This window comes from Chroicocephalus ridibundus, chromosome 1, assembly GCF_963924245.1.
Source record: "Chroicocephalus ridibundus chromosome 1, bChrRid1.1, whole genome shotgun sequence".
Lineage (NCBI taxonomy): Eukaryota > Metazoa > Chordata > Aves > Charadriiformes > Laridae > Chroicocephalus > Chroicocephalus ridibundus.
Window position 1 is genome coordinate 158,458,189 of NC_086284.1, and position 21,531 is coordinate 158,479,719.

At 46.5% G+C, this 21,531-nt stretch overlaps 1 protein-coding gene across 4 annotated transcripts in view; it reads right to left on the reverse strand.

Moving 5' to 3' along the window:
* HIPK2 (homeodomain interacting protein kinase 2) overlaps positions 1–21,531 on the reverse strand; it is a 132,461-nt gene that overhangs the window by 19,369 nt on the left and 91,561 nt on the right. For 3 of the 4 annotated variants that reach the window (XM_063320423.1, XM_063320432.1, XM_063320419.1), the window contains 7 exons: positions 15,632–15,755; positions 13,393–13,512; positions 12,594–12,680; positions 11,339–11,523; positions 7,339–7,501; positions 4,487–4,706; positions 2,770–2,891 (listed from right to left, as the gene is read on the reverse strand). In XM_063320423.1, coding sequence (XP_063176493.1) covers positions 2,770–2,891; positions 4,487–4,706; positions 7,339–7,501; positions 11,339–11,523; positions 12,594–12,680; positions 13,393–13,512; positions 15,632–15,755 — 1,021 coding nt within the window. The remainder of the gene's footprint in view (positions 1–2,769; positions 2,892–4,486; positions 4,707–7,338; positions 7,502–11,338; positions 11,524–12,593; positions 12,681–13,392; positions 13,513–15,631; positions 15,756–21,531) is intronic. The other variant, XM_063320438.1, reaches the window with a different exon arrangement.

A 21,531-nucleotide genomic window follows, 5' to 3' on the forward strand; every position in this document is an offset into this window, starting at 1 on the left:
AGTAAGCATGTTTGTTCTGAAAGCCGGTGGGCAGGACCTCCGTGGGAAGAAGTGGTGCTGGGAAGGCGTTAAAAGGAGAGAAAAATCAAGAATTCGGGGCATTATTCAAGGACAGGGGACAGTTCTGGGTCACGTTATGGAAGCCTGCCAGAAAACTGTACAGCTTTGCCTCTTTCGAGATCTGAAGCTGCAGAGAGCTATTTGTAAAGACAGGATCAGTCTCCTTTGACTGGTCTCTGTGCATACAGTACGTGAACCACACTTGCTTGAGAGGGTGAAAATAGACGCAGGGAAGTTACAAATAAGTTACTTTCACCACTGGCTCTGCATCTTGCAGGCTGCTTGCTCTGTCTAGCTCCACGCCACAGGCTGTGGACACACAGGTGCCAGAGATGATGCTCCAAATCCATCACTGCCTCTGCCCTGGGTCCCTCCAGCTCCTGGAGCTCCTTCCCCTGTCCCTCCTCGGGGACTGCTGTTCTCATACAAAATGCGCAGGGAGAGCTGGACACCGGCTGCACTGGGATGCAGTAAGGCTTTGCCAGCCACGGCCACCCTGATGCGGGCAAGCACAGTGACCTGCACCGTGTGCTGGGCAGGGGAGAAAGCCCACAGCTACTCCACAGCGTTGGGAGCACAAGGAGCGGCATTGTGCCGCATCAGGGGAACAAGACAGGTCCCCCTGATGAGGCACAATGCAATAAGACAGGTGGAAAGACAGAAGTGGGCTCCGGAGGTGCTGCGCTCTCTGCTGGGAACAGTCCCTCTAGTAGCTGCAGCAATCGCGCGGTCCGGTCTGAAGAGCTTTAGATAAGCAGCTGTGCATGAGAGGAATAGCTCTCTGCTGAGAGAGACACACGCAGCCGCTCAGAGATCAGATGTGACTACAATGCATTACAAAGAAGCTGTGTTTTTCCACTCAGGAAACTGGAATTGGGTACAGATTTGTTTATCAGACCAGCTGCTCAGCCCGAACCGAGCGAGGCCCGCGGACACCAGATGCCACCGGCATCAATCAGAGCGCCTTGCCATCAGAGCGGCAGCTAGCATTTCTCGTTGCGTGAGACAGACAGATATATCAACAGGCAGACTGCCTCTCTTTTATTAAATCAGAAATTAAAAATCTATGCAAGCGAGGAGTGTTTCTCAGAAACAGCTGAAATTCTCTTGTGGAAGTGACAGTGAATAAAACGTCAGTAGAAAGTATGAGAGGGACAGCCCGTGAAATGGGAGTTCATGTAGCAGGGGCAGCACAGAGATTGGTAATAAAGCTCCTCCTGAACACTCCCTCCCTCCCACTGACCGCGTGGTGAACCCAACAAGACCACCTCGAGAAGAATGGAGCTGGAGGTACCAAGATCTCTCAGGATACTGCCGCCTTTGGGATGCTTCAGACCCGACCCTCACTCCTTCAGGCCCCATGTAACAGCACACCTCGGGAGGCCTGGCAGAATGGCGGGGACTTGCAAAGCTCTGTCACCTCCTTCACCCACTGCCTTGGCTGGCTTCTTGCACAAGCACTAGGTGCCTGCAACGGTGCCGGCACAGACTGCTTCTTGCTTTGCCATTGTTTTTATTCCCCCTGCCTGTCAGGCTCTCCCTTCCTACCAAACAAGAGAGGCGGCCACACAGGTTGTTAAGACAGGCTACAAGAGAGGTAGTAGCTTTGATGTTTCAGACGGCCCTCTAACAAAGACTCCGCTATCGGGAAGGGGCAGGGCACGTTAGCTAATGGAAGTCACACAGGCTGCAAGTTGTGTTTTGATCCGTCTTCACCAGACAAGCGTGGTTGGCAGCTGGCAAAGAAAGGCAACTGCACCAACAGTCTTACCCCAGCAATGCAACGCACAGGCATAAACCCTGAAGTCTGCTGGTACCTGATTAGGTATGAAGGCACTGGCATTAATTAAGGTACAGATTAACCAATCCTGAGTCAGAGGCATGCATTTTTGACTTGTAGGTCACCTTTTCCAGTCTGTACAACTTAAAACTAACTATACTAGGTGCCTTTTTTTTTTTTTCCTGCCAGCAACATGCCTGATACTGGCAGAGATACCATGGCATCAGCTGAAAACCAGTAGGGGCAGATTCACTGAAGCCAGCGTAAGCAGGAATGAACTTCTCCTCCTTCTTGAGGAGCTGGAGTTCCCCTTGAGGATGTGCATGTGATTGGTGGTACCCATTCCCGTTCGGGGCTTTTCTGGGAGGAACCATGCTTTTCCTGTGAGTGCATTTTGGACAATTGTGCCAGTAAGCGCTGCTGCCAAGGAGAGCTGCTGGGCTGTGGGGCCCTTGCCTCTGCCCCCTACATCTCCCTCACAACTTAAGAGCAGAGGGCAGCTCATAATACAGAAGGGCGCAAACTTAAAGCACAAAAAGATATTTATCAGCAGCGTGCAACTCCCTAGCACAACCCCTGGCCACAAACTACCACTGAAACCGCGAGTTCAGGAGGATGCAGGAAGGTTATTACTGGTTCCTCCTCAGCAGAGGCCTGACACAGCTTCCCCTGAAGCCTCCCACTGATTCCAGTGGAGAAGCAGAAGGAAAGAAGGTCTTGCCAGAGACTTTTGCAACATTGTCTTTGAGCTGAACAATGAACTGGGGGAGGTTTGGACATTTTGGAGAAAGCTGGAGACCGTTATATGGCTGCCCAAGTCTCTGAGCTGCACCGTAGAAGACTCTCAGAGAAAGCTACTCTCATGAGCCTCCAAGAGCTAAACAATACAAAAAATACCCACCAAGCTCGGTGTGTTCAGAGCTACTTACCTGTGCGAGGAGTCCTGGCTGGATCTGAAGAGGCTGGGCCCCAGGAGCCTGAGTGACAATGGGAACGGCGTTCTCCATCCGAACTGAATACCCAGCATGCTTCGAAGGGGAAGCTTGTAACCCTGTTCCACCAATACAAAAGGTACAGCATTAGCCATCAACAACACTGCTAAGAACAGGGGTCTGGTTTTCAGAGGTGCCGAAGGGCGTTTGCTGATGTCCACTTGAATGTGGACTTGCAGTGCTCAGTCCCTCAAAAAAAATCAGGTTCTCAGAGCCTCACCTATTTCACCCCAGCCCAGAGATGCCCATCAAATGTTGATAAACATGACATACGCGTAAGGGTAGAGCAAAGATATTTACAAAGATATTAAGGGATTAACTGAGTTTCTATTTTTAGGGTACCTCAAATCCGTGGGAAACATCTCAATACAATGTGCACAGGGAGAAAAGGAAGAGAGGGAATGGCTTCTCTTCCCCCATGTTCTCTGGTTTGACAACAGAAAATGGTCCTTTCCAGCCAAAAACCATTGGTATGTGAGAATGCTCTCTTGTGACCCAAGTGGGACAGCGGGATGGGAATCCAGAATTGCGCACTCACTCAGCCTTGATCGGAATAGGTGATTTTCTCTTGCACAGCTTCTCAGGACTCATATTAAAAAGGCTCTGATTTGACCGCATAATCTAGCGCACCCCAAACTCCAACCGTTGCTGACTCCGCCACGCGTTAGCCTAACTGAGCTGGAGGAAACTTCCCTCTTGACCACCTTAGCATGTGGCACAGCCTATGCTACCTCCTCTGCTTTAGAGCTTTCTCAAGACAGCAAGTGGAAGACGTTAGCTTACATGTTCTAGCAATACATTTCTGAAGTCAAACCCTTGAGATGCATTTTAACCATGTAGAAGAGGTCTAGCTAAACTCTCCTAGTTCAAAAGAGCTTTGATAATCTTGCAGAACATTTAACAAGTGTCTAGAGACTGATCCACAGACAGGCTTGTAGAAATGAAGAGCAGAAGTTGCACCAGCTGAACCAAGGTCTATTTAGACCACTTCCTACAGACACCTGGCTAATTTTTCCAAATTGCTACAGCATGTAGAGTCAAGAGAAGGACAAGTGGCTGAATCCGATCATCACACAAGTTGTCTGACAATGGTACCGGCCACCGGTATACACAGGCAGAGCTGTTTGCAGCAGGGCTGGAGCTGAGGGAATGGTAATGATAAATTGTCACGAGTGTATGTTACCGGGGCAAACTCTCATCTCCACCAGCACTACAGTCGCTGCTGCATTAACCTCCTGAGTTCCTCTTTTAACAACTGAATCACTGAGAAGTGATGAACCCGTTACTTATGTACTGATTTATCGTTGTTGTGGGGGAAAGTTTTCAAGTTTACCAAAGTGACGTAGATGAGCCTCACACTCTGTTCAGGGCAAAGGATGAAAACTATCACATATTCTCCCCCAAGCCCTTCTCAGTGCCTGCCCCATTGTTTTAGAGCAGCCACCTCCAACTCATGATGTTGGAGGTGCCTGCAAGATCCTCTGTTGTTGCAAACGTTTCCATCTGCAGCAATCTCATTGCGCTGATTTACTAGGTCAGCATTTTTCCTACCATACGATCTGCACTAAGGAAGCTTGTTTCCAACAAGAGCTCGCTGAAACAGCAGTGGGGAGGGAGCAGCAACTGGCCAAGACCTGGTGAGGCCGTTACTTACCTTGGAAGCCTGGTGGGCAGACGATGAGAGCTTGCTGGAAGGGGTCGGGCCGGGCACAGATCTGCGCTGTTCCTGTCTGCAGGGGCATGCTCCGCTGGGCCACCGCAGCCATGGACGCCGCTGAGGGCTGGTAGAGTGCAGATTGGTAATTTAGTATGGAGACCTCGGGGTTGGCTAAGGAAATAGTGGCACTGGAGGAGGTGGGAGCCAGGTTGGTGGTCTAAAGGAATGACGGGAATTAAACAAAAACAAACAAAAAAATGAGGGAGATGGGTACGTTGGAAGAAGCAAAACCCAAAAATAAAATAAAAAAGTAAAATAGAGTAAGATAAAGTAAAAAACAAACAAACAAACAAACAAACAAAACCAACAAACAAAAAAACCAGCAAACCAAAACCAAAGAAGGGGGTAGAACAGGACACTGAGGAGTAGAGAGGCAAGGGCAGTGATGGGGAAAGGAGCACGATCTGCCTGAGTAACTGCAGCTGTACCACGCCACGGGACCTCCAGCCACGCAGCGCTGCTGTGTACCGCTCGGAGACACAGTGCCTTCTCCAGAGCAGAACTGTAGCCCCTTTTATCGCCCAACTGGCTCTGATTTGCAGCGTACAGAAGATGGGTTCACAAAATGCTACTATCCCCAAATCATGTTGTTCTCTCATCATGCACATAACTCTAGAAGAAGCGTACATTTCTTAGGTAAAAGAAACTCAGCACCTCCATGCCCTGTGGAGCCTCATCCTGCGAGAGGAGACTCATTCCAGCCTTTCCTCTACTAGCTATCTAAGATGGCACATGCCCCTTGAAATATGTTTTGAATTTGAAGGAATCAGAAGGCATAACGGTAGGTAATACTTTCAAAGTCCAAACTCCCCTTGGCTTGACTTTAAAACCTCTCAGAGCAGAAACTCCAGCAAGGGATGTTGCAAAGCCACAAAAATCAGCCCAGTGTACTGCAAAACATCTAGAAATCTGAGGGTGATTTCCTTTTCATTTGGATTGAGTTTGTAACAGCTGCAGACACTAACAACCCCTAAACAGCTCTGCCACTGCTCTATAAAAATACACCCTTAGCATTCATGTCTAGGCAACTAGGCTCTACCAGACCAGAGCCCACCTTTCCCATCCAAACGTACCAGCATCACTGCTGGAGACAGGTGAGACAACACTTTTTCATGGTGAACATATGAACCCAGGATGAGGCTTTGATCAAGGCTGCAGGAGGCAGCAAGCTCAGTGTTTCGTGCTGCCCCAGTTGCCACTGGGCCTGGGAATGGTACCCATGCTGCACTGCCACAGACACAACCACAGCCACAACCACAGCCACGAGGGATGTGATGGCGAAACATTTCTTCCTCCTTCTCCTCTCTCTGTGCAGAGGCAGAGAAGGGCAATCTGTTCCCCTGTGCAACACACCGAGTAGCAACCATGACAGGTCCCAAACTCCTGATCTCAGGAGTTGTAACTGGAAGGAGGCAATCCCCAGATATTTCGCCAAGACAGGGAGCACCAGCGAGCCAAGATGAGCGGTATGTTGAAGAGAATGGTGAAAGGTTTAGAGCTGGTTCAAATTAAAACACCCTTCCTGGAAATGTTTCTACCACTTCTAGAAACACTGGAGATACCGGTTCTGCTCACAACACACACTGCTTATGAGAACTCAGAGATTTCCACGGACCTCCCCAGCCAACAGCCAATCTTAACATCAAGGGAGTTGTGAGGAAACGAAAGCAAGTCTGCATTTCCTACTAGTGGTACAAATGGTGTCTCTGCCCTGCAGCTGGGACCTAGGCGAGCATGTAGCATGCATTTCGTTAGTCAGCATCTTAGAAACAGCCAAGAAAGGGAACTGGTGTTTGTAACTAATACCCTATCACACCAAGCCATGACCTATCTCTGTCTGCATCTGCTTAATGAATTGTTCCAGAAGACCTTCTGTGATCACATGTATCGAGAAATGAGTCATGAAGTCTGGCTTTCTGAGTGACACAGGAACACACTGTACGTTTACACAGAATCCTTTAGCTCCCTTGCTTTTCCAAGCACCATTTCCGCAACGCCACCTGCAATCTCTGGAGTGAATCTTGAGCAGCCGGTTCCCAAAAGGCTTAAAAGACAGTAGCTATTTCTTGAGCTTCAGTCTCCTAGAGTGCTGTCCCTGGAGAGTTTCCTTTCACTGCTGTAATACAGTACCGCAGTAAACAACTTAGCCTGCTAGTCACATCAAATCCGTCAGCCCAGCACCCCCCAACACTGGGGCACGTAAAACTAATACAAGAGTCCAAAGCATGATTACAAAGCCAGAGCCCACCAATGTAGAGTGCAATTTAGTCAGAGCGGGGGTACGTGCACAGGGTTTCCACGTCAACTGTGGCACCTGGAGTAAAACCAATGAGACATAAGAAGAAACATAACCACTAAACTTTTCTTTCATGTTGATCGGTTACAGTGCTGTGTCTGTTACAGAAGGGTTTAAATTCTTTTGACTTCAATGCCAATTTGAAGAAGTGCTTTAAGACCACAAATACTGCTGCCTGACCCAGGGAGCGCAGTCCTGCTTGCTGCATTAAGGGACTAATGAGCTTTTCCCCATAGCAACTTCCCAAGTAAGCAGGATTTATCACTCCCAACAACAACATAAACAATGAGGGCAACATTTCACCGTCACACAAAATGTCAGAAGATTACCGCTTGCTTGAAGAAAAGAGAATGAGGAAGAGCGGAGGAAGGAGAGTAAAAAAGTACCATCTATTTGCAGGCACGTTAAATGGGATGCTACTTCGCTTTTCATCGTCTAGACCCTACTGACATAATCATTTCAAGCACTGGCTGCTTCTGATCGATGCCCTTACCTGGTTGTGGACTGTGTTCAGCTGGTTGTTAAAAGTCATGGTCAAGTTGGTCGATGTGCTTGGGGCTACATGGGTGATGAATGGCGTCTTGCTCTGGTTCACTGTGTCATACATATTCACCCGCCGCTTGCAAATCTCCATGTTCTGGAAGCAGGACTTGACACTGTGTAAAAGGGGGACAAGGAAGAAACAGAAAATCAACCAACCGACCAACACAGGCAACAGTTCATCATAGTGGCCCTGCATTAGGTCTCCACGGCAGGCTTGGCACTTTCTAGGCTCTTAAAGCCCTTTGCTATTTTTTTGTAGGTCTCTCTTAACCAGTGAGAGTCAGGTTAACCCTGTACTGAAGAGGGACAAATGGGTGTCAAGATGAGAGTGGCTGCTCTGGGACTCTTCGGTGCCCCCATGGGTCTAAGCACTGTGACGTAAGTCACAGATAGCAAGCAAATCTGTCGGTCTTCAGGTGACGGCAAGAAATACAAAGTGGCTATTTTAAGAGAGTGAAAGAGACCGAGAGCAAGACAGAAAAATACTGGTTTCCCTGATGATTGAGCCTAAGAGGAAAAGACAACTCATGCTTTCTGCCTTAGTGTAAGCCTGAAGGTAATTTTACAAGTCTTTTGCAAGGAAGAATTTTACTATTCTTGGTCACCAAGATCTCTGAAAAATCTTCGTTGTTCCTTTTAAAAAGTAGTTCACTGACATCTAAGTCCAGCCAAGCAGTTAAAGCATTGCCCCTGTCTGGCTAAACACTTCCGTAGATGCTTATCTTCAAGCACATGAGCTGTCCTCTGGCAGTCAACGGGACGATTCATATCGCAAAAGGTTATGCCAAATCAGATTCATCAACATCTCGAGGGAATCAGGTTCTGAGGTTATCTCAGACTGAGAACTGGATCTCTCGGGGAGGGGGGGGAAGATTACAGCTTCTTCCTCTACACAGATCTTCCTTTAAATGTTACTGATATAGCAATGGAAAAATTGAGAAGTATCATATTCTGTATCCCCAGTAAAGGAGATGAAATACTCTCTGCATTGCTAGAGCACTCTAGGTGTCTGGTAAACGAAACTGCTGATATTTCATTTTTATAATTGGGATACCAAAGCATACGGAGTTTTAAGAGATAACAACATAGCAATCCTGAGCAAAACTGTATTTTTAATAAAATCTCATTTTCCAAGGACTGAAAACCAAGAGAGGTTTTCCACAATTCTTCCATAATAATTATTTTTACAACTGTGACCTCAGAGTCTGAAACACAACCCAAAAAAGTATGAAGGCATTTATTTTATTTCCGTTATCCCAATCCAGAAAAACAGAAAATCCAAGCAGTGAAAATCAGCTGTAGCTGTAAAAAATCAGCTGTATGCGTAATTTCTTTTGTAACGATCTAAGCTGTTAGAGGTAAGGGAGGTAAACACATCCTCACATAACTTTTAAGAAACAAAATGTCCCTTCAAAAGGAAGACCCTTATATGATCCCTAAGGTTGGTCAGGAAGAGGACCTAGATCTTTTTATCCCTGTCTTGTCTCTTACTCACATGGTCATCTTTCTTCTCTTACAGGTAATATCTTGGTAACTGGATCTGTCCCATAAACACCTGCAGACAAGACAGGCTCAGGACACTGTGCATAGCGGTGCATTATGTGCATTCATTTACAGAACTATGAAATATCTGTAGGTCGCAGAACATTCAGAAAAATCAAACACTTATCAAACAAATATGGAAGACTAAAAATGAGCTGCATTTTTCCAGTTAAGTATGAATATAATTCTCCCTCCAAAAAGCAGAGAGCATTGGAAAGAGTATATTTTCTGTACATGGTAAACTGCGTGTTACCAACCGCTTTTATATATATATATATAAAACAAGGTATAATCTCTACTAATGTAATACTGTGTTCTCTGTCTCTACTTTAAAGCGAAAGAAAAAAAAAAAGAAGGCAGTGACAGAGCAAAACGGACAGAAAGACTGAGGAGTACCCAACAATTTAAGAGCCAGGCAGTTAAATATGTGAAATGGGGAGCTAAACGCGCTTTGCTGTGTGCTCGGAAGTAAGCGGAACAGCCCCTCTCGGGCTGCTCAAACTTGCAGCCTCTCTGAAGCATGCCACAGCAGAGATTCCTTCCAGAAGCTACATCTTCCAAATATTCTCACTTTCTCTGCTGCCTGATTTACTTTCAAGAGAGATTACAACTCCCTGCATCTCTCGAGGCTTTGAAGTTTCTATTCACAGAACCACAGGCAGTCACAGACAAAATTTCCATCAGCTTGCCACGCTGGTTACGGCTTATTGCTCTCTTTACCAATCACCGCTTCCAACGCGGAGGGGCTGCGCAGGGTTACACACCCGGCTGGCACAGCATTTAGTATTCAGAGATCTGATGCTAATTTTTTTTATTCAGGTAAAATTCTCACTGCTGTTGGCCCCAGTGATATTTTCAACCTTTCTGGGGCTTTGCCTGAGCAGCCACAAGTGAGCACTTCAAAAAAGAAGATGTGATTATGGTCTGCTGCGTTAGCGGAAAGATTTCTGATGGCAATGCATTATGCCACAAATCTCTCGTATCTTGCGCAATCAGTTGTTGCACAGTAGGAAGGACTGCTGCGAATTAAAAGACTTTTGTATATGATGCTAACTAACACTGTTAGAAAATACTGTCATTTTTTTTTATTTATGAATGTTCTTACATGAAACTTACTTTCTCTCTATTTAGCACAACAATCTCCCATCTTGTTTTCATTACATTTACCACTTACTATCTACTTATAGATAACAATGCTCAAAGATGTCTGTGCAGGGTAAGCCTGGGTGTATACAGTCTGTGCACCCACTACCTTCTGGTAAGCAGCTGCTCTTATCTTGTGATAAATGTAACAAAAAGGCAGCTACAGCTCCTTCACAGAAGGAAAATTACCTTAAATGAACTTGAAAAGTAAAAGCACACATACGGACGGGAGAGGTGACTGACACCCAGTAACCTGTTGCTCTGCAGCATCCACACAAACATACTCTACGGCTTCTTAAGCAGTCCCCTTTCTTTTTGTACCTGAGCTCCTCACAGCCTTTAAACACGTGGTGCCCAATGAAGTATGGTGCTGTGCCAGTAACTGTTCTCTGCTGCCTGATTTACTTTTGCACAGCCTGCAAAAGCACCTTGAACTGCAGAGCTGGATGTAGAGCAGGATGTCCAAAGCTGGGTGTCCCTTGAAGACTTCGGAAAAACTCCTGCTACGTGTCTGCCTTCATTTGCACCCGAGAAGCCTGGCCCTACGTGAACTGCCCAGGGGACAAGAGCAATGTGCTGGGCGCAGGTTTCCTGCATTTCAGGCTGCTGCGCTCCATGACACAGCCTTAGGAGAAGGGGGAGTCAGGCTTGAAGGCACAACACTTTTTCATATCTCCACCGGGCAGAGGAGTCCACCTCCGTTCCACAAATGTGTCAGCTGAGGTCAAAGCATGGCATTTAAGGTCACATAAGCGGGCAACAACAAAGCTGAAAACTGAACCCCTTGTCCTGTTGCCTGCGCCTGTAAACCAGCCTGCTGCAGAAAAAGCTCTTCCCTTAAAAAGCAAACAGCCCCAAACTGACCCTTGTAAGATGGGAAGGTTCTGGGAAGAAGGGTCGGCTCCCCACTGCAGATAAGGCTGATTACTGCAGTAACAATCAGGACTATATTACTCTGAGATATACTGATACTTTCAGCACTAATTGCATAATTTCTTCTGCATTTTAATGCAAACATATGTAATTATTGAGTATTTACATAATGAATGTAGCACACTCTGCGGTGTTTTAAATGCCAAGCACCTACAACACAACTCTTGCAACCTTAAGAATTGGCAATCCTCTTTTTCTTTTTAACCAGAAACAATTAAAACTTAGGGGTTAAGTATCTTAATAATGCCCCTCAGATACATTTGGTCTCCACCACAACCAGCTCTGCTCTTCATCCCTCAATTCAAAACCCAAGGGAAACGAAAGCCACGTACTGTGTGCTGTGAGGGAAATCGAGCAAGTGCGTCATGGTGACAAAAGGGTGGTTCAGAGTTTCAATGGGTGTTATTCTCTTATCTGCATCTATCGTCAGCATCTTCTTTAACAGATCTATAAACTCCCGCCGGTCCGCCTTTTCCACCAACATATCGCTTCCTTCCAAATCTGTTGTCATGTTCACCTAAAGGAGAAAGGACAAGGGTGAGCGCTAAAGGGAAAGAGCAGATGGTGAGGTCTCCAGCAAACCGTGTTTACGCCTCGCTGAAGCACATGCCCTGCAAGCCTCCCTGTCTAAAGGGGTAGTTGCTGAAGTCACACGGCAGACTCCGCGGTGGCTAGTCATCTGGCTTGTGCATGTCAGATCTCTAGGCAGACTGTTAAGTGTTCAGCTCGCTTGGGTCAATGGCTAATGAAACACTTAGTCACCCTCCACTGAAGATGAACAGCTTCCATGTGGTAGCAGGCAAGCTCTGATAATCAGTATATTTATCATATACAGGACTGTGTTATCAGACACTTAACTATGTGTCCTGTGAGCAAAAAAGACATCTAAAATAAATAAAAATTGTCAGTAGGTTTAGAGGAAACATCCCATTCATGTATCAGGTGCCAGGAAAACAAAAGCCCTTTATGTTATTTCATCCATTTATACAGTCCTCTGTTTCTGCATGTTCGCTTGTGTATGCTACAACACCTAGACTTTGCTAGCACAAGCTCCAGTTTTGTGCTAGTGTTGTGCCAGTTTTGCGCACTAGTTTGTTTGCTAGCACGAACTCCAGTCGCAGAAGTGGTTACGCTGGAATTAACTTTCACAACCCCATGGAACCGACACAATCAATTGGTACTCCCCGTTCCCCCAGATAGCCATGTTTTACAGGCAGCACACTCTTCTGCGGCCACCGTGGTTATTTCCAATGTCACTGTTTTACAAATGGAAATCTTAAAGCACACAGAAGTAAGTGACTTGCCACCGGCTGCACGGAGGAGCACTGGAGAGACAAGAGAAAACACAGGATTTTGACAGTCAGAGATTGACTTCGCTGTTTTCCAAAGCTGCTTTACTACATGGAGCCCACATGCCCCTATGTGCAGCTTTCCCTACCAACAAGCTGATTTGGTAGACCAAATTCTGGTATGCCTCAGGAGCTGGCACAAGAATAGCACATACAGAAAAATCATGTAGTTCCCCTTGGTTAGTGTTGCCTGAAAGCATGTGAAGCAGTCTGGCTGGTTACTCACCAATGCTCTTACCTGTGCCATATCATCCAAACAGTTGAAAATATACTTTCTTGCTTCCTTCGACTTAATCCCCGTCTCTGCCTCATGATCATCCGGTGTCTGCTCAAAACAGGAGACAGGCATTGACTAGAACTGCCCTGCAATCAGCTGTGGGTTTTATGCCACTTCCAGCTTCTGCCTTATCCTGCCCTCATCAGAGACCACCACGTCTCTCTTGCCTGACCAGATAACATTTACACTATCTCTGCTATAGATATATGACATCTTTTGTGTTACAAGGTGATTCATCTCTTCTTTTTCAGAGGATCCTCCCAAGTACGGCGTGAGTCCCAGAGGTCTCTCGTGCTCACCCCATCCTTACAGCCAGAAGCCCACTGGCCTGTCCCCTTGGGACTGAATGCAGACAAAGACGCCGGTACAAGAGACTCAGGGCTCACTTGAATTACTAGCGGGTTTGATTGTCAGAATTAAAATGCTTTCTGTCGTCCCCCCCCCCCGCCCCCCGATGCATTAGATACTAGAGCAAAGTCTGCCCAGGGCTTGTTTCATTTAAACTACACATCAATTCATTGACGACTTAGAGGGAGATTTCCAGGTCAAACCCAGACTTACATTTCCCACAAAGCAGTGCCAAGCAGGTGGGCTGAGCGCCGCAGACTTTGGGGATGGCAGTTTTACCTCAGGCTGTACCCACCCCAACGCCTGGGCTGCATTGCAAAAAGCAGAGACCTAAGCTTTGAGGTGACCTGAATGTCTCCTTGCTTCTGACCAACAACCGCAAGGGAAAAGAAACAAGGGAACGTCTTCTTACCTTCAGCCTCCACAAAGGATATGGTGAGTCTGTATCCCTGTTGAAAAACCTCGTAGTCTTTGTCCCTGCACTTAACAAATACTCTGCTGGTAAGCCCTGCGTCTGTGAAATATAGCGAATCTGTAAGAGAAGGATGAGAGGTCACTGCTCATCCTGTGAAGATCTCTGGAGGTCTTCCTTAAAGGAGAGCAGGAGGCATTTAAAACAATAGAACAAAGAAAGAGAAAATGTAGCGCGTAGTTAGAATTCACCAAAAAAAACCCCAGTGCAAGGAATGACAGGAAAGAGAATTCCCGTACGGCATCCCTCCATTTATCACGTACATCACCGGAAACTCACCCTTACGGTACGCTACCACAAAGCCTACGGATAAAGGGAGGAAAGTCCCTACATTTTAGAGGTCATAGAGGAAGACCCACACTCAGATTTCAATGGGGCGTTTCACCGCTTTGCACCTTTTTATGTCACGCTCTCCTCTCCAGGAGGTAATTTCAACAATTTGATATTTGTGCTCTAACTTTTGCTGTTTTTTCCCCCAGCTGAGAGCGCAGCCATAACAAGGAGCAGTTTGAAGTTCAAAACAGAGGACTATGAAGTGACTATCTTTGAACTGAGATGAAATATACACTCAAATGAACTGACACCCTCATGGTATGTAAAGTACTTCATCTCTACTGCCAACATGACTTCATTTGTTATTTGGGTTACTTCCATGAGTATGACCTCACTGTCACTCACACAGCTAAAAGATGCTACATGTGTGTTTCCAGGATCTCAGACTTTAATTTGTTTATTCAAAGGAGAAAGGGTCTGTGATTACACAATTAGAGTCTGATCTCACACACACCTGGGGTGCCACACGAAACCTTAACTTTGGCGTCTCCTGACTCCTGAATGTTTCGCTCTGTGAAATGGCTGCAAACTCAGCAAAACTACTAAAAATAGTCATCTACTCAGAAAATTCTAGGGAAAACAATGAAAAGGCGTTTTTGAGAGAAGAGACGAGAGGGGTAAAAAAAAATTAAATAAATAAAGGCATAAAAAGCAGCCGTGGTTTCTTCCAAGCACTCAGGATCTGGTTCACTGAGCGTGGCTTGCTTGGCTCTGCAGCTCCTTATGTCCATCAGAGCTCGTGCACCTGAGAAGCACCAGGATCTTGCCCGCAGCCCAGCGCCAGCGCTGCAGGGCCACTCAAGCTGCAGCGAGGGGCCAGCATCAGCCCTGGCCCCTCTCCCAGCTCCTCAGGAGCCCTCACTGTATTTCAATGGAGGAAACTTTCTGCTGGGCAGTTCAGCTGGGCAGGTAGGTATCATGATTTCTTTTTCAGCTGCGTGTTTTATGGCTTTTCGGGTGAGGCAGGGAGGAGAAAGAAATCTACTCTTCATGCTTGGTCTGTGATTTTCAAACGCTTGTTAGTTTTTCAGCTACTTCTGATTTCCTCTGGAATTGCTAAGGGCCCTGCTCTTCACTGCGGGTTATTTACCGTGCCAAATCTCACCTTTAAAGCTCTGACTAAAAAAATACTAGTGACCAAAAAAAGTCAAAGAAACATTTTCATATATGAAAAAATTATTTATTACCCTGCTCTTTTCTTTTAATTTTCTAAAAGAAAACAGACTCTTTCCAGGCTGCATTTACAGACAGTTACTATCAGCCTGAAGAAGACCATGGGAATGGAATGTGTTCTGCAGCCCTGGCTCTAGCAGCCGCTGTGCTTTTAGAACTACAAAAGGAGCATAAAAGCCTATAGGGAGAGAAGTACGACAGGTTATATTAACTGGAAAACTACACCGCTGTGAATGTTCTCCTTCTTGTCATTGCTTTTAATATGCACCCTCATAAAAGGGGTTATGAAAGGCAGCAGAGTTCGTGCAGTTTCTTCTAACAAATAAACCTTTATTCAACACTTGCTGTTGCAGCAGAGAAAGGGTGCCTGCTCTGCTCAGTGAGGAGAGACATGTACAGAGCTCTCCAGTCAACAGCAGCATTGACTCTTGATTGAGATTTCACTTAGTCAGTTCTTAAAAGCCAGTGTACCAAAGAGCACACGGGTTACCAAGAGTAAACACCCCGGGTGGAGAACTAAAAATTTGACTTTGCAGGGGGTAAGCATCACGTATCCCCTATTAGCAAAACAGAAAAAGTTTGCATCTGTTCACTCTGACAAAAGATAGGAAAAAAACTCCAAACCGTGAACATCCGTGCTCTTACCAGCATCCAGGGCAATGTCCATACCCACCTGATCATACTCTGAAGCTCCCGGGTACAACGGCCAGCCCAAGAACAGCTCTGCAATGACACATCCCAATGACCACATATCGATTGCTTCACAAAATGGTAAACCGAGGATGATTTCAGGGGCTCTGCAAAGGAAGAGGTTAGAAAACATCAGCAATGGGAGCAGATCCCCTCGGCTGGCACAGGGAGGCCGGCGCGGAGTGCGATGCCCATGGAGCTGCCTGCTGCCAACAAGTGCCATGGCTCCTACGGAGCTGAGGGTCCCACTGGCCACCGGCAAAGCGTCTGCTAACCAAGCACTAGCCGGTGAATATCTATCCTTGCAGAAGTCCTCTCCCAGCGTTTCACCATGAGACAGTCCTACGTATCGCAGCAGTTTGCAAAGGAGAGAACTACCATTATTTTAATTCGGCAAATTTAATTCGGTGGGCAAATAAAACACAAAATGAACATTGTGTGTTCAAGGCCACCCAATTAAGGTCCCCACTCGAGGCTCTCAGGCCCAGCTTGTCGGCCTGTGGAGGAACCGTGCGGACTCCCTGTGGTGAAGCATCCTCCCTTCACGCAGCTCGGCGGGCTTCACAAACAGCCAGACATTAAATAATCATTACAGGACTGGTATAAAAGGATTACTGACTTTTTAAACAAATGGATGCAACCATAAAACAGAGAAATAACGTAATTAGATCTATTAGACCTAAGCCTTTTCCTCAGGAGGAAGCAGCCAAGAAGCCTTCACTTCCCAGTCTGTCCCAGGCGCCTGATTAGATTTCCTCTTCCCTTACAGCCCAAACAGCCAAAATGTGGCAGCACTCCTGCTACGCATTTACTGCTGGCTTCAGGAGATGGCCTCTGAGGCACCTCTGCTCAGTGAGTTTCGGTGTTAGCCCTGCTGAGGAAGGAGAGGACAAGGTTGAAAAGGCTTTGCTTCAGCTCTCCAGGAGGAATCCCAGCCAGGACGTGGAGGAGGTGCCCAAATAAGCAAGACCAGTCTCAGCTCAGACTTCCACAGGACCTAATGGTGCGGGTCATGTCACCTTTCAGGCAGGTAGAAGTTGGTGCCGAATCTTAGCCACGTACCATGCAGACCATGCAGTCAATGGAGAGACACATACACACACACACACCCCCAAGAGGGATTTGTCCCATTGTCTTGGGACGGTTTGAATCTTTCTTCACTGAGGCTAGACAAGCTCCCTAAACTCCAGTGGCCAAGGTGAGAGAAGACGAATCCCCCTCCTAGTGCCACAAATGCTTTGCGTTTCAAAAGCAACTTCTATGTGGAAGAATCAAAAGTATCTTACAAATACTCAAAACCTTATACAAAACCCACCTCTACGTACAAACACCTTCTTTACTTTCCCTACCTCAGCCCAGACTTCCATATGCAGTTAAGTGCCACAGTTCCTATTTTTTACACAGAGATCACCTAAGGCTTCTCTCCTGCTCTTCTTGCAGATCTTGCAACGCTTTCTTCTAAAGACCCAAGTTCTGGTGCCAGGTGATATACAACAGAAAAAAACCCTTACTTTCCCATGCTCCTCTAACTATTAAAAAAAAAAAAGGGCGAAAAAAAGAGAAAGCAGAAGACAGATAAAAGAAATGAACATGCATTGCTTTAAAACTTTCATCATTTTAAAAACAGCCTTGGGATTTCTCGGGACATGAGGCATATTTTGGGAATGCCTGGGGTTGACTATTGAGCAAATCAAGTGCCACCATCAAGAGCTGGAAATAGGGCCCATGGTTCCCAGTTTCCCATCTGTCATCAGGATAAGATCTGACACTAGTGAGATCATACTAAGGATTACCAATTGCAGTGGAAAATATTATGTTTTAATCACGCCATTACATAGTCATGTGAAGACAAATCTTTAGCCAAGAAACCAAGCAAAATGGGTAATTTTTTCCAAGGAAACAAGCAAAGGCCCTGTAGCAAGAATCTATGCCCCATCTTCAGTCCACAAACCTCCCCAATTTTGGGTTGACCAGCAATGATAAAAGCCCCAAACTATCTGTTCTCAAACCAGCAACGCAAAACATAAAAATTACGGGAAATTCTGGTATTTTAAGGTTAGGATGCTTTGTGCCATTCCCACAGAAAACATGCCAGAAACTTAAAAAGCGGCTACCCTTAGCCCTTCTAGCTTCATCTGTGCTTGTTGTTCCCATACCCCACCGTTCTTTAGCCTTTCGTGACAAACTTTTTATTCTAACACCAATCTCTCCTTAGGAACAAGGGGTTAATTTTCCTCCCTTCTCCCCCATTCCGTCATCCCTGCACGCTACTCAACACCTAGACAAAATGCAGAGAGAAAAAGACAGCTATGGTGACCTGAATCTCATTACTATGTAAATCCTGCATTCAAAGCCATCTGCCTCTCCCTGTCTGCCTTCCACATTGTGAGCGAGATGTCCCTGGTCACTAATGAGAGCTCAGCCACGCATCGCCTGAACTTCAAATCCCTCCCACTAACTTAAGCGGAGGGGTGGACTATCTGTGGGATATTCCCAACGTGATTTTGTGTAGAAACCTCCCTGTTCATAAAAATCACTTGCACTGCTGTCACATGCAGCACACACCTCCTCCCTTCTCTCTCCACACTTGTGCTGCCAACACCTCCAGACCCCTGCAAAAAGGGATGACCTAGAATTTGAGATTCCAAAATTTCTAATTTTTTTTTCTCATGAGTCTTAGGCTGTCCAGAGGGTTTTCCTTAAAGCTCCAGCTTCTGGAATGCAGCAATTAGGAGAGAATTTCTTTTTCACACACAAAAGAAGTTTCGCACCTCCACTGTTGGGAAGAAAACACAAAAGCAGTGTCCGTACCACTTAGACATATAAAAGGCAACTAAACAGAACGTCATTCATTATATTAACCCAGACCTATCATTGTAAGGAGGGGAGGTGGTGAGATAGTTTTGTTTTATTTTACCTTTTTGAAAGCTGGTATTTGCATTACTCAATCAAGCCTAAATATTAGTTACGATTTTTGCCTGGTCAGCCCCTAACAGACGGTGAGAGTGATGAGAGTCTCTGCAAGAGCGGCGCCAGATCAGAGTGATACGGTGCCCTATGCACACCACCGCCAGCGTTCGGTGCGGCTTTCTCCCAGCCCTGCCTTTGCGTCGTGACTGCAATTTTTCCACGGGGAGGGAGTGGCCCTAAGACAAAAAGACCTTGTTAACTTCATTAAACAATCATTAAGGCATCAAAAGAACAACAGGTATCGGACACCACGCAGGCTTCCAGATTTTTCAGCTAGCAGACACCTCCCGTTTGCCGTGCGAAAGAGAGCTGGAGTCACCCCAGGAGGAGCAGTGGTCTGCCTGCCTGCTGGCACTCTCTGCTAATGGCCAACAGCAAGCGTTCTGGTGGAGGATACTACAAGTTCTGTAATGAAACAACCTGTCCACTGATAAAGTGCCTTCTGAACCTCTATCGGGTGGAAATTGTTCTGTATGGACAGCTATGGATGTATAGATCCTTCTGCACATAGACCTTTATCTAACACATGGAATTCCTCTCTTTCTTAACACAAACATGTCAATTTTTTATGACAAGGTGAGATCTTGACTTCAATCACACACTGTGGCACGGAGTTCCACAGGCAACCTTCTGCTTTCAATAGCATCTTAACTCAGTTGTTTAAAGACTGATTTTCCTTCATCAGGTTTAAATTTGTCATCTCTCACTTCATGTTCACATGGATTGTCCTAGAGGTGAAGACAGAAGCACTTTAATCACCCTTCTTTGAGCACAAGGTATTTTTAATTCTCTGCCCTGTTCTCCCTTGTTTGCAGCAGCTTCTGGCATCTCAGTGGTCCATCCCATGGATGTTTCAATCCACTTCCACCGCCTGGCCCTGCAACTCCTCTTCCTGACGTGACTGGCTGGAGACAGGCTGAACAGACCCAGAAACAGTTAAACACGAGGATATTCCCCAGACTTATTTTACACTATTTGCAGAATGCTTTCGCATTCCAGTCTTCCCCGAGCCTAATATTTTGTTTGCTTTTGGAGTGACACGAGGCATTTCAGCAGACGTTTTATCTGGGAGATCCTCTGAGACACACAGTCCTTTCTCCAGAGGAGCTACAGTTAATTTAGGACATAGAATTATGTAGAAATTGTTCAGTTTTCCTCTTCCAGTGTTTACTGTCTTTCAGTACTGTGCTGATCTGGCATAATGTTGTCGGTAATCTAGATCAAGACCCTTAAATGTTCCTCTTTTCTCCAGGCTAACCTAAGCAAGTCTGTGGTACCTGCACACCTAAGCACTTCGCTGCCGGTCCACCACTTTTTACAGATAATTAATATATTCAATAACTCTGATCCTAAAATGTGCATGCAGGCCACTCTATAACCGACCACTCCATAACCGACCCTTTTATTCCTAAAAGCACTCAGATTTAGCTCAGCTGCTAAAAATGGTGTAATTCTCTTTTCCAAAGGGAAAGAAAACATTTCCATGTCTTAGCCAGTTCTTATGTGGCATTTCTCCAGTCTGCAGCTGCTACCACTATGTAACAGGGGAAAACACCCTATTAAAGGCTGCACATCAGAGTATTGTAATTATAAATCAGAAGAACCATTCACATGGCGGCAGGTCCTCCCAGAACAGCCCTGAGATCTTCAGCAGATCTCTCTCTCCATGGCTGTACAGGGAAGTGTTTTCTGCCCCGATAATCCTGCCTGTTTTAACACAGACTCACCAAACCTTGCGATTGTGGTGGGGATCTTGCTTGAAACCGCGCAAAGGCAGGCCGCTGCCAGATACCTTGGTACACGCAGGAACGTCCCCATTTAATGCTCTCTACCAGTTTTTTGGCTGTGCATCCACAGTGCCCTCAGCACAGTAATTCCAGCCTCCGGTACGAGACACACACAGGGAAAACAGAAAACTTGGCCCTCCCGTCCTCCCTCTTCTGTGAGCTGCCTTCGACGTCTCCCAACGAAAGGCACTCCCCTTCTGTACACGCAGCCACAACCTGCTCTACAGCTCCCAGAGATCTCGCCAGCACAGACCAAAGATTTAGAAACCACTCACCATGAATCTGGGAGAGACCGAAGAGCCCCACCACCACCAAGAGCCTGTATCTCCAGGAAAGAAGCAGCCAGCCTACGTCCACTCTACCCCTTTCCCAGACCAAATTAATCCCCTGGCCAGCAAAGAGCGACCTGCTCCTCAGCTCAGCACTGGGTCCAGCAAGTCTCCCGTCACCTTGGAGCCCAGCTTCAACGCGCACATGTATACCAGAGAGACGCTGGTGCTGGATGCCAGGGACCCAGGACGCGCGGGTCCCCATGCTGGCTGCACCTGCAGGTCCCCGGAGGCAGAAGTGCCATCTCATCATTTGCTTGCACCTCACATATGACCCCATCCTGCTTTCAGGCCTGCCGCTGGCAGAGTATTTACTTTAGCAACCCTGCTTTGTGGCAGGGTAATTTCATTGTCTGGTGTTTCTGTCAGGAAAATTAATTACCAGTCTAGCTCTCTGGCTTTTTCACCCACACATCACAGGACATCATTAAAAACAAATGCCAAAAAAATTCATTTCCACAGACTTGGATTCGGAGAGCTGGGCTCTTTCTGAATTTTAAAACTACCCTGCAAATGGCCCTCCTCAGGGATAATATACCACCTCTGGTAGGGTCCCGTGGCCGAGCGTGATTGTCTCAGCAGAGTCCTTCATGGACAAGTATACGTATCAGACAAAAATATAACTCAAAACTTGATACTTGCTGGCACCTTGAGCTGAGAGCGTGCCTGCTCCTTGCCTTCTAGAAGAAGGTTGTGGGCAGCTGCCAGCAGCGCAGACAGACCTACAGTGATGCTGTCTGCTGAGTCGATATACACAGCCCCCATCTTCTTCTACCTGTTAGTCTCTCCTGCCAAAG